The following is a 13,217-nucleotide window of genomic DNA, read 5'->3' as shown; positions in this document are numbered from 1 at the left end:
CCCGGGGTAGTGCACACTTGGGGGGTTGGACCGGGTCGTCCTCTGTGTGGAGTTTGCATGTTCTCCCCGTGTCTGCGTGGGTTTCCTCCAGGTGCTCTGGTTTCCTCCCACAGTCCAAAGACCTGTAGGTCAGATGACTCGGCCGTACTAAATTGTCCCTAGGTGTGAATGTGTGTGTGTGTGTGTGTGTGTGTGTGTGTGTGTGTGTGTGTGTGTGTGTGTGTGTGTGTGTGTGTGAATGTGTGTGTGTGTGTGTGTGTGTGTGTGTGTGTGTGTGTGTGTGTGTGTGTTGGGGGGGCCTTATGATGGCCTGGCGGCCCGTCCGTCTCCCTGCCTGCTGCCCAATTTAGGCTCCAGCATCCCTGTGACCCCGGGTAAGGATAAGCGGTCTGGATAATGGATGGATGGATGAATAATTTTCCTCGTAATAGCAGCAATAACAACATCTGCACATAAAGCAACTGCTGCTGGCGCAATGGAAAAAAAAATCCCCGGATCTTTTGGCCCTTGGCTTGGCATGCTAACAGGATCTGGCTGTTGGAGAAAATTAATTGGGGAACCCTGTGCTAGTACAGAAAATACTTGAAGATTACTCCTCTTAGTCATAGCAGGAAAGGCTATGAGCACATATCCGCATGCAAGCATGTATATGTCCACGGATGACCTGACTCGTGCACTCATGCACTGCCTTCACAGTAGCTGTTGATACTGTGATGGCAGCCTTCCATTAGGCTGATGGACGGGGAGACGCAGAATGCAGAAAGAAAAAGAGAGAGGGAAGCTGTTAAACGTTACTCCCTGCTTGCACTCTTCATCATAATATACTACAAAATACAAAGAGAGAGGGAGAGGGAGGGAGAGGGAGAGGGAGAGGAAGCGAGACAGACAGAAACACTGTGGAAGATTCAACAATATGAGATGACAGACAGAATGATGTCATGGTTGTGTATACAGTAATTACTGTGATGTTGCTCAGGTGAGTAGTGCAAATATGCAGCCTGTTTGACCACTACAGGACCAACAACTTTGTTGTCTTGTGACGACACAAGGGAGGAGCTTCAGTCTCCTGTGTGCTGCTGCTGCTGTATTTTTGTTGACGACAGTATTTACACCAGGCTGGTGAACTGTTAATAATGGGTTATATTTAACTGATACATCTATCTCAGAGCGGCACGGTGGCGCAGTGGTTAGCACGGTTGCCGCACAGCAAGAAGGTCCTGGGTTCGAGTCCCAGGGTAGTCCAACCTTGGTGGGTTATCCCGGGTCATCCTGTGCATGGAGTTTGCATGTTCTCCCACAGTTCAAAGACATGTAGGTCAGGCGAATCAGCCGTACTAAATTGTCTCTAGCTGTGTGTGTGTGTGTGTGTGTGTGTGTGTGTGTGTGTGTGTGTGTGTGTGTGTGTGTGTGTCGCCCGGCCGGTCCTGTGATGGCCTGGCGGCCTGTCCAGGGTGTCTCCCCCACCTGCTGCCCAATGACTTCTGGGATAGGCTCCTGAGAGCAGGATAAGCGGTTAAGATAATGGATGGACATCTATCTCATCCACACAGAATAATGACGACTCATGACTTTAAGCAGTCAGCCGTGCCATCTATCCTCACAGTGCACAGTAGATAACACAACAACCAAACATTATACAACACACAGTGAAGGATATCTTCAGGACAAGTTTATAATGTACGATGTGGTTTCCAGATGGGTCTTTTGACAGCAGAGTGCTGTAACATTTTAATATTTATATTAATATATATATATATATATAAATATATAAAATATTTATATTTACAATTTTATATAATATATATATTTATCTATCTATCTTTCAAGGGGGACTTGGCCTATCTTGGCCAGGTCTCCCTCGAAAAAGAGGTTTGTAATCTCAACGGGATCCTCCTGGTTAAATAAATAAATGAATTAAATAATATATAAATATAAACATATAAACATAAATTTATATGTTATCTACTTTTATTTTATTATATGTTAATATATTTAATAAATTATGCTATATTATATTATATTATTTTATTATGTTTTAAATTCATATATATTTTATATTTGTATTTATATATTATATTATATATATTTATATACATAATATACATTTATATATTGTATATTTCATATATAACATACATTATATATATTTTTCTTTTATCATATTTTATTACATTTAATAAATTATATTATATTTCATTATATTATTTTCTTATATTTTAAATTTATATTTATCATAATTATATATTTTACATATAATATATAAATATAAATTTATATATTATATATTTAATAAATTATACTATATATATATGTATAAATTAAAAGTTGGCCTGATTGTGGGGCATCATCAGGCTTGGCATAGTGCTGTGAGTCATGGGTGGACAAGTCATGTGCTCCGTACTTCTGGGTTGAATCACTTGAAAACAATTGAAGTAAAAATGAGCCGAGATTTATTCTTGCTCACTTCGGTGGGGATTACCCGACTGACTCAGCAGCACCCTTTTATGCCCAAATAAAAGGGATCTTATCTAAAATTGGCAAAAATGTTGTGGGGGGGGGAAAGGAAACAGCTATTGATAAAACAAATCAGCATTCCTTTTACCTGTGGTGTTAATTTATTAATTAAATATTGCCCCCTGCAAAATGCTACCAACTCTTCAGTGTAGCTGGCGTTCAGGTTCACTCACGGTTATACGTCATCGTGGCCCCTCGGTAGCGCGCAAACTGTCTCGGGATGAGAATAAATCCGCCAGGATGTTGTCCTGGGCATTGCAGCAGGACAAGAAACACACTTTGGTTTGGTTTGTGTCCAGTCCGGGGGATGGGGGGGGGGGCGTTGACTCCTATTTCTGTACGTTTCCATGACGATGATGAGCCCAAGGGATCTGCTGGCAGGGAAAGAAAGAAGGGTAGAGGAAGATGGCGGGGAATGGCTGGAGTGTGGTGGGATGTGGAGGTGGTAGTGCCAGGACTTGTGACTCATCCCGGGCAGGGATCAGGGAGCGGGGGGGGGGGGGTAGTGAACGAGGGAGGATGGGGATGGAGGGGAGTTATTGGTGGAAGGAGAGTGAGGGGTTGGACCTGCATCCTGTGCTGGAACGGTAGAACACGGAGTAATTATCACATATAACTCTCTTACCACGGCTGGATTATGGAAGGGTGCATATTGCCAATATAATGTATCGATAAGTGAACTGATCACTTGTTTCTGGAGGCTGGAACGGTGCTCATGGACAATAATGATGCCTCCGAGAGGGGCGTTACAGCAGCTTTGTCTTTTAGAGTAGCAAAGCAGGTCACGCAGACACACAACCACACACACCCACACCAAAACAAACACACATTTTGACAGCTGCCTTCATTGTTATTAAAACTCTTATGCAAACTTTATGTTAACCAAACGCACCTCCCATTGGGCAGAGATATAGTGACGACCAGGCTTGCAAACATACGTGTGACATTTCCATAGGACACAGAGCTGCCTTCTGGTCAAGACCGGGTGCTTTGCCAGCATGCAAACTACAATAAACTGCATCTCGGGTGTTTGGGGTGCATGCGGAAGCCTGCAGAGTTTTGCAGACAGTTGTGTTTTACCACACCAAAGTAACAAAGAAATCCAACTTGCACTGAGCAGGTCATTACGATTGTCAAGTTATTTGCAGAATCAGAAGTAGTTTAGTCCCCAGTCAACAGAATTTCCCCTCGTGATGTTGCTGCAACTTAGATAGCATAGTGTGTGCATAATAGTTTAAAAAAGACATATTTCAAATTCATATGGTTTATATGTGTGCAATTTTCACATTTTTTATAGTTAAATATCGCTGTCAGTCATACACCTGTCATTACCATCACACCGAACATTTTAGAGCAGCAATGTTTTTTCAAACAACATGTGGTTGCCATGGAAACGAGAAGTGCCGGAGGCGCGTGAGCGGTCATGGCAGAAGCATGACTGTTTTCACGTCCACAAATGTAACGTGAAGGTTTATATGTCCCGATCTGAGAGGATGTTTAGTAGGCCTCATTAACAAACGAGTTACTAACTGAGTATCTTAGTTCAGACATAAGAAATGTAACTTTATTCACGTACATTCATTGTATACTGCATGCTAGCTAACATGTTAGCTTAGCAAGTCCAAGACTCGGCCAACTTTCTCAGCAAACCGTCACGTGTCATTACATCACATCCTGCTGTTGCAACTTGGAAAACGCCGTCATAACGTCAAACTTATTTTGCAGGGCGATCAGAGCTGTGCTAAGGTAGCTCTTCCAGATCACTTCATAGAGCTTTGGAAAAAGAAAAAAAGATTTTAAAGAAATGTATTTTCCTTTCTCTCTTTTTTTTTCAAAATTCCAAAAGCCAAAAGTGCCCCAAATTGAAGAGTCGCCCGCATGCTGTATGTGCCCTGTATCTGTGGTCATGCTGGGAGAAACTACATCTAATCCTGTTTGGTGCATCCACGGCAAGTCGAACGGCCCTGGAGTTTAATGAGACACGTCAATCAACTAAGATTTCCTTCTTTTTTTTTTAGCCACCTGAACCGTCAAAGGGTCTAAATCCTAAAAGTGGATTTGCACCGAGCTAAAGAAATCTGTGGGACTAAAAAAGATTTTTCTGGGGAAAAAAAAAAAGTCTAAAAAAGAGCTAAGGTGTAAACTACTAATAAGACACGTTAGCCCCTAGCTAACGGGTCTGACCCTTTAGCCGAGCGGTTAGTGATGTCGCCTTGTGGTGCATTACACCCCATATCGAATCCCGCACCGGGCAAGAAAATAACCGGTTACATTGGTGGCAGCGGTGGGATCCGAAAGTGTGCAGATCCTCAGAAGTCTCTTCGGAGCGCGGGAATAACAAAGCGCGAGGGCGCGCTTCCGGGGAGGGTGACGACTGTAAACTACTAATAAGACACGTTAGCCCCTAGCTAACGGGTCTGACCCTTTAGCCGAGCGGTTAGTGATATCGCCTTGTGGTGCAGTACACCCCCTATCCAATCCCGCACCGGGCAAGAAAATAACCGGGTAAAGAGCATGTTTATCTTACTCTAGTTAGCATTCATTGAAATGGGTTGATTGAATGGAGAGAGAGAAAAAAGGCCAAACAGACACAGTGAAACAGAGGGAGGCCTTGATGAGAGGCTTTATTAGATTATAACAGCTGATTCAAAGCAAACTGGTGTCGCTCTGCAAGCGGTTACCGCGGCCCGCATTCCAGCAGGTTATCTGCCGCGCCGGCGCCGGCGCGCGCGCGCGCACGCGGTTCACGCGCGCAGGGCTGCGGGATCATATGAATCAGTGGCACAGTGGGAAGACACAACAGCTCATTACCGTAAAAGCTAATGAAAGAACTCCTGACGGGAACGTTCAGTTTGGGGGAGGTAGCGAACGGCTGAGGGAACGAAAGAGAAAGACGATGAGACGGGGACAAAAAGAGAGAGAGAAACCCAGAAAGAGAGAAACCAAAGAAAGAGAGAAACCAAAAAGACAGAAAGAAAGTGTAAAACGTCAGGTAATGCTTCAGGATTGCTGGACAATGTGTCATGGAAGAGCAGAGGTGTTGAGTTACAGCCCCGCCTCCTTCCCTTCCCCCTCGCTTCCAGCCAATCCCGGCTCCCCGGAGACTCCGCCCCCAGCGGGCAGCCGGTTTAAAGCACTCCTCTAACCTCTGCTCTGTCTATCCACTCTGCGCTCTCTCCTCCGGCCAGCCGACGCCGCACCAGCTGCCGTTCGACCTACCTAGCCTACTCAACCGGTGGTCCGATCTCCCCCGAACTCAGCCAAACTCCAAAAAAAAAAGTTACCCTGCAAATCTGCCAACATGTCTACTAAGAGGGTCACCAGCTACACTGTCAAATCCTCCTCCTCAGGAACAGCTCCCAGGAGCTTCAGCAGCATGTCCTACACCGGACCCAGCGCCAGCCGTCACAGCTACAGCGCCCGCAGCTCCTACGGGGGAGCCAACAGGGGCTTGGGAGGAGGCATCGGTGGTGGGAGCTACATCAGCAGCAGCTCTGCCTACGGAGGCGGCTACGGCCTGGGCTCCAGCATGGGTGCGGGTGCGGGCATGGGCATGGGCATGGGCTTTGGCAGCGGATTAGTGACCCCCATCACCGCCGTGACCGTGAACAAGAGCCTGCTGGCCCCCCTGAATCTGGACATCGACCCCAACATCCAGGTGGTGCGCACCCAGGAAAAGGAGCAGATCAAGAGCCTCAACAACCGATTCGCTTCGTTTATTGACAAGGTTGGTTGTACAGTTAGTTAAAACGGGGTGGGGGGGATTCCCTGACCGAGAGAGAGAGCGAGGGAGAGAGAGAGAGAGAGAGCTAGCACATTGAATTGAATTGAATTGAGAGAGGGGGGAGGGAGGGAGAGAGAGAGCATCCCATATGCCTAACTACGCCATTCAAAGCTGGCAGGGAACTTCCCCTTGACTCCGTACTTGTAGAAAGGGGGAGGAAATGGGGATGCGGGGGGGGGGATAATCTGCCTCTGTAGCTACGCTGCAGCTGCCCAGCTCACTGTGATATTGTTACATGACAGTTTATAACCGCTCATAGAAGCGCTCCATATGTTCGCCACATGTGCCGTGGCGCTGATGCGCTCGCTGCGGCTGTGTAGAGAAAGTTGTCGTTGCCCTCAGCCAACCCCCCCCCCCCAAAAAAACACACAACCAGAGGGGAACGTGTCTCGTGCCTGGCTGGGCTCGGCTCGTGTGGAATGGGTTCTGGCAGTCCTTTTCTCGGTAATGAAAATCAAGTGTGCATAGAAGAGAAAGTTTGAGAGGGGAGATGGGGGGGAGGGTGGGGGGGGGGCCGAGAGAAAGAAGGGTGTGTCAGGGTTTAGTGATATGAGTTACCTTGGGAATGGGCCTGCCCTCAACTGGGGTGTGGCACACACACGCACGCGCACACACCCCGCTAGCCAGTTGACCATAATCGCATTTGGTATTTACGCAACAGGCGAAGCGGTTTCTGTCCGATGACTTTTAGGAGCCCCGGCATTCAGTGACGTCATTTTCGTACTTTTTTTATAAATTGTTTATACACACACAAAGGTGCGCGTGTGTCCTCCGTGGCCTCGGCGCTGGGTTAATATTTAAAAAGGCCAACCGGTTTCAGGTTCCGGCCAATGTCAGTAGCGCCCCGGGCACACGAGCCTCGCAGCCTCTTTCACTCGTCACATCTAAGTCCTTCACCTTTATTTGGGCTGGGGAAAACTGGTCGTTTGGTGTCGCGTCATCTGCAGAGGGGGGTTAAGAGGGGTGTGGAGCTCCCCCCCCCGGCCTAGAATACTTCCAGACCTCACCTGGGAACTGGAATGTGGTGGCTGACCAAGGTTCCCCGACTGACGGGCACACATCTTTTTTCACACCCCATTATTACTCCCCACAAATATGCCCCCCGCCCCGCCCCGCCCGCCTCCTCCTCCTCCTCCTCCTCTTCTTCCCTTATCGCACCTTTGCCGCAATCGAATGTTTACCCTCTTCCCGTCCAAAATGTACCCTAGCTTTCTCTCCCCATTGTCTCCCCCTTTATCTGTGTGTGTGTGTGTGTGTGTGTTTGTGCGCTGCGGAGAGTTTTGCTGCAAATGTGACCCCCCCCCCCACTTCTTCATCTAAAAAAAAAACAGGAAGAGGTGCAGGAGAAGTGGTTAACTACCGCTATTCCTCTATCACCAGCTTTTTCCACCCTCACACACACACACACACACACACACACACACACACACCTCCTGTCAGGATGCATGGACGTCAGGCCTTCCTTTGGAAAAACACAGCCCGTCTGGAAAAGGCTGCCAGCAGACATACATCCACATAGATGAGAACATAGATTAGAACAACAGACGGTGCCGGTTCTGAATACCGGGCATGCGAAGCCTGGCTGTTTGAATGGAGGTCTCTGTATTACGTCAGAGGAGCTCAGGCTGCAGTTATTGTTGTTTTGAGATGGTCGGAGGGTTTTAAACGATGGCCGGGAATCACCACGCTGCACGACGTAAGACAGCAAATGAGGGCATGACTACACCGATTACATCATCCATTTGTCTTAAATACGTGTAATAACCACCCCGTTAATCTGTTGTTTGGCTTTTCTATCCTCTTTTTCTACAACCAGGTGCGCTTCCTGGAGCAGCAGAACAAGATGCTGGAGACCAAGTGGAACCTGCTGCAGGGTCAGACCACCACCCGCTCCAACATCGACGGCATGTTCGAGGCCTACATCGCCAACCTGCGCCGGCAGCTGGACAGCCTGGGCAACGACAAGATGAAGCTGGAGGCTGACCTTCACAACATGCAGGGCCTGGTGGAGGACTTCAAGAACAAGTGAGTGGTGGAAGGCGACAAATTCGTCATTTAGGTTCAAACGTGTCTGCTGAGAGGGGTTAGCATGCACTAAACAGTGTTTAGGGCAGCGTAGCACCCTAGTTTACGATGTGCAGGGCCCAAAAAAGTCCATATTCTGAGTATTCGTTTCCCCTATAAAGGCCAGCATGAAGATCAGGATTATATGATTGTGGGAGGTGAATGCATTGAGGTAGAACCGTTGGAGATGTTTATGACCACTGCAAGAAGGTGAAGTATGTATGTGGACTGGTAGAGGTGGAAAAGAGGGCTAAAGCGTCGGAGGACGTCGGAGGAGGAAAGGGTGGTTCGGATGGACACGCCTTGCAAAACCACTTTAAAAGCAAACGGGCCTGGAAAGAGGAACCGGGAAATAAAACGGTAGCCAGAACACGGACTCGCGAGCTTCGAATACCGAGCCTTTGCCCGAGTGTTGAGTTCCAGGATCTCCCCACATGGGGTCCAATAAAAGTTTCAGGATCTCCACACATGGGGTCCAGTAAAAGGTAATTGGGGACACCTGTTCTGTGTTAGATTCGTCGAGATGCGTTCAAATGTTAATCTAAACTTTTTAGTCTACATACTGTGCACTTTAGTAAGAGTAAAGGATCAGAAGAAGTTCGGTCAGTCGGTCCAGGACGAGCCGTGTAGTCTGCATGTGGGCTACTCCCTACATGTGTGTTACCTCATTTCATCTCTAGGGAGCAACGGCATCGAACAGGCATGTTCTCAGTTAAAAAGCCATTACGCTACACATGACTGGAGGTGAAAGTCATTAACATGACCGAGTTGGATGCTTGTCAGTAAATCTGTTCACACCCAAGCACACGGACGGGCACGATCGCCTGCAGTGGTGCACATGTGCAGTCCCACAGACACACACGACGGTGCCACGCCTATCGGCTGGTTCTTAAGGGTGAACGTGGAACAACAGCTGAAGGGATATGAGCCCCAGGAGAAGAATATCAGGAACGACTCTAGTGCTTTGTCCTTGAGTCAACTGCTGAAGTGTAATGAAAATGTCCCCTGAGGAGCTAGAGAGCAAGGGACGGACTACTTACGCCTCCTAGTGTTCGCTTTGCATACTAACTCTCAACAACATTGTTCCTGCATTGTCTAGCAGTGTACAAGTTCTGGGTGGGTGGTTGAAATATAGCGGGTGATAATGTATATATATATTTTTTTTTCCTTCTCAGGTATGAGGATGAAATCAACAGGCGCACCGAGTGTGAGAACGACTTTGTGCTCATCAAGAAGGTCAGCCCGCAGCACCTTTTGAAACTTTCCGTTTAGCCGCCCACAAGTTTTTTGACGTCATTTCCCATCCGCATTGTATATCATGCGTCATCGGATAAGTAATCTCTCCAGCTTTCCTAGTCCACCCGTCTCACGTTGTGTTTTGCAGGATGTGGACGAGGCCTACATGAACAAGGTCGAGCTGGAGGCCAAGCTGGAGAGCCTGACAGATGAGATCAACTTCCTCAGGCAGATCTACGAGGAGGTACGGCATTTAACTGGATATCATTTACTTGCCCCTACATTTTTGGGGTTACTTGGCTTTTTTTTTTCTTTCTCATGGGTTCAGACAAACTCTTGGGTTTCACAAGCCTTTAATTAATATCAGCCCGTTGTTCCATTCCCTAAACGTTACTCAGAAAGAACAACCCCTACGAGTTACAGGGCAAACATGATGTAAAATGCGAAGCACATCATCAAGTTTGCCGCTTATCGCTGTGACTGTGAGCAGATGTGCCATCGCGTCCCCTCGTGATTTATGTAGGTAGCCGTCTACTTGTTACGCCGTAGCGTGGTTATAATTGTGGTATCTTTTTGGAATTGATTGTTCCATTTCTTCTTCTTCTTCTCATTGTCTCAGCATCTGCTTAACATCTGTGCTGCTTCTAGAAGCTCACTTGCTGGTTTGCTGCTCTAAAGTTGGGTCGCTGCCGGAGCCGCTTTAAAGGTTCTCCCCACCGTGTGTCTAATCTCCGTCGCTCTTCCTGTGTCTTTGTCCCGCTCCTTTATTTGGTCTCTTCAGGAACTGCGGGAGCTTCAGAGCCAGATCAAGGATACCTCCGTCATTGTGGAGATGGACAACAGCCGCAACCTGGACATGGACGCCATCGTGGCTGAGGTGCGCGCTCAGTATGAGGACATCGCCAACCGCAGCCGTGCCGAGGCCGAGACGTGGTACAAGACCAAGGTGAGCAACCTTTTTTTAAAAAAATTGTTTTATGCGTTTACAGTTTGGAATGGTGAAATGTGTGGTATATGTTGTGGGATAATATGGCGGCTCTTTTCTGACTCCTAATATTCAGTATCGGAAAAAAAGGAAAGGAACCGGTTCACGTGTAAGGTTCACCTCTTGTTGTCCTGCTGTTTATGCAGTATGAGGAGATGCAGACATCTGCCACCAGATACGGAGATGACCTGAGGGCCAGCAAGACAGAGATCCAAGACCTGAACCGCATGATCCAGAGACTGACATCAGAGATCGACGGCGTCAAGGGACAGGTAAGAAAAGCAAAACAATAAAAACAACAATATTATCCAACTCATCAAACTCTTGCAGCTAATAGGTTATATTTTGAACAGGTGGTTGTTACGGTGAATATTGCTGTGCTTGCCATGATAGATTAGATAAGACGAAAGTTAACTGGACCCCTGTGGGGAAAGTTAGCAAGGATACAGCTATGCGTGAAAAGTAGGAGGAAATATGAATATGAATGTTTGTAGCAATACAACAAGAGGGACATAAAACACATGAAACCAGTACTACTGGTTCTGTTAGTGTTTCACTGTAAATACTCAACAACATTTCAGGTTGGGAAAAAAAAATCATGTAGCACGGTTTGCGTCTAACATTGTTCACCCAGTAGGCCCAAATGTTCACCGTCACATGATCGGGAATTTGGACTTAGCTTTCTGTCCCTTCTATCAGCGTGCCAACATGGAGGCCCAGATCGCCGAGGCCGAGGAGCGCGGGGAGATGGCCGTCAGGGACGCCAAGGGTCGCATCAAGGATCTGGAGGACGCCCTCCAGAGAGCCAAGCAGGACATGACCCGCCAGATCAGAGAGTACCAGGACCTGATGAACGTCAAGCTGGCCTTGGACATTGAGATCGCCACCTACAGGAAGCTGCTGGAGGGAGAGGAGGACAGACTGGCAAATGGCATCAAGGCCATCAACATCTCTCAACAGAGCAGTAAGTAGAGGATTCTGTGGAGTGTTCTTGTTAGTGTCAAACATTTAGTGCAGTCATAGAGAAAGGTCCATTCTGACATGGTTTCTCATACTCCCAAGTGTAATAGGCATTGTATGGAGATACACAGAGCTATTTTTTGGGGGTGGGGCGGGGGTCACAATTAAATTAAATTTTGTCATGTGTTTTCAATAGAGTGTCCCAGTGTGACAGTCTGGCCTCATTTTGTATTAACATTTGGTATAGTTACAAGATGGTGGATGTGTCACTGTCCCAAACCTCATTCAGTTACTCACTCACGAGGAACCTATTGCTAATAAGATGCTAACTGTCCAAAATTGACCGTTAACTTGTCAATAGAGTGGTCCAGCCGACCAGTCATTTTATAAGCAACATAGCTCTGGTAAGTTACTGTTACAAAGCTCGTACGTGTTCTATCTAATGGGAAATTACTATGGAGATTTTGCCACGTAAACCGTCTGCCATCTTGATTTTGTTCTACCAAGTGATGATTTGGCTGGACCATTCTGCCTCCATCAGAACAAACCTTTTCATTTAAACATGTCACCTCCCTTTTACTTAACAGCAAGCTACAGCGGCTTCCCCATGGAGAGCGTAAAGAGCAGCTACTCCAGCGGCTACTCCAGTGGCTTCAGCAGCAACTATGGCGGCGGATATGGTGGTTTCAGTGCCGGAAGTGCCGGCGGCTATGGCGGCGGCAGCTTCAGCAGCCAGAGCAAGAAAAACGTCGTCATCAAGATGATCGAGACCAAGGACGGCAAAGTTGTGTCCGAGTCCTCCGAAATCGTCGAAGACTGAACGGTTTAGCTGAGGGTTTTTTTTTTTGCTGCCTGTCTGCAACGATCATCGTCTGTCTCTGTCCAGTAGTTTTATACTCACAATTCACACCCCAACTTTTTTGTAAAAAAAAAAAAAAAAACGAGTCTGAAGCAAATACTTGCCAGCCACTCTCCGATAGAGCATAACTCTACTAAAGATTTGAAAGGGACCAAAGAATCTATTTTTGTCACTCATATTTTGTATGCCTGAAGTCTGAATGTTTGTTTGTATTAAAACAAGTTGTTTGAAGTTGTCCCCCAAGACACAAGTGAGTTATCCAATGCCCACAATAGCAAAAAAGTGAAAATAAAGTAAAGAGAAAAACGATTCCCTCCAAATCAACGCAGCTCTCTACCAGAAGGGCTGCTGACTTCAGGAGAGGTTGCACAGAATGGTCACCGTGCTGTTGTTAACGGAATGTGAATGTAAACAGTGCTTCAGTATTTTTGGTCAACTAATGTCTTGAAAGTGTTTTCTACAGTAGGTAGTGCATGTCTTCCCTGTGTGTGCTCTGAAACTGTAATTGTTCGACCCCTTAGGAGGCTGCCCATCATACTGTTGTCCTGAGGTGCTGTTTTTGCTACCAAACCAAATACAATGTGTTTACTGAAACCTTACTCTCCTTCTGTAGTCTGGTTTTCTTTGTGTGTAAATCAATGAGGTACCGAAGGCAGGAAGAAAGACATTAACAAAGGAATGAAAGTAGGGAAGAGAAAGATGGGGTCAAGACTGGAGAAGTGAATGAGGTCGTGCTCCATTTGCCGGAGAAGGGAAGAACGTTGGCCTTGATCCTGACAGAAGTACCTTCGTCTTGATTCCATCATCCACCGCTG

The 13,217-nt window shown here is 46.9% G+C and overlaps 1 protein-coding gene across 1 annotated transcript; it reads left to right on the top strand.

Annotated features, from left to right (window-relative positions):
* The first annotated feature begins 5,667 nt into the window (after positions 1-5,667).
* Positions 5,668-13,001, top strand: krt8 (keratin 8). Its single transcript, XM_056274868.1, has 8 exons — positions 5,668-6,241; positions 8,115-8,323; positions 9,538-9,598; positions 9,747-9,842; positions 10,380-10,544; positions 10,730-10,855; positions 11,283-11,547; positions 12,131-13,001. Exons 1-8 carry the CDS (start codon positions 5,816-5,818, stop codon positions 12,361-12,363), a joined length of 1,581 nt encoding a protein of 526 aa, XP_056130843.1. The 5' UTR covers positions 5,668-5,815; the 3' UTR covers positions 12,364-13,001.
* The last annotated feature ends 216 nt before the right edge of the window (positions 13,002-13,217 follow it).

Source organism: Lampris incognitus, chromosome 2 (assembly GCF_029633865.1).
Source record: "Lampris incognitus isolate fLamInc1 chromosome 2, fLamInc1.hap2, whole genome shotgun sequence".
In the NCBI taxonomy this organism is placed as follows: domain Eukaryota; kingdom Metazoa; phylum Chordata; class Actinopteri; order Lampriformes; family Lampridae; genus Lampris; species Lampris incognitus.
Note: the sequence above shows the minus strand (reverse complement) of the source record. Positions and strands in the feature narration are given on the sequence as shown.

What these genes read in the sequence shown, in the direction of transcription:
- krt8 (XM_056274868.1), top strand. Translation starts at nt 5,816, where the DNA reads ATGTCTACTAAGAGGGTCACCAGCTACACTGTCAAATCCTCCTCCTCA. An exon ending in GTGGAGGACTTCAAGAACAA is followed by an intron (nt 8,324 to 9,537) that starts GTGAGTGGTGGA and finishes TTTCCTTCTCAG; the next exon opens with GTATGAGGATGAAATCAACA. An exon ending in CAACATCTCTCAACAGAGCA is followed by an intron (nt 11,548 to 12,130) that starts GTAAGTAGAGGA and finishes TTTACTTAACAG; the next exon opens with CAAGCTACAGCGGCTTCCCC.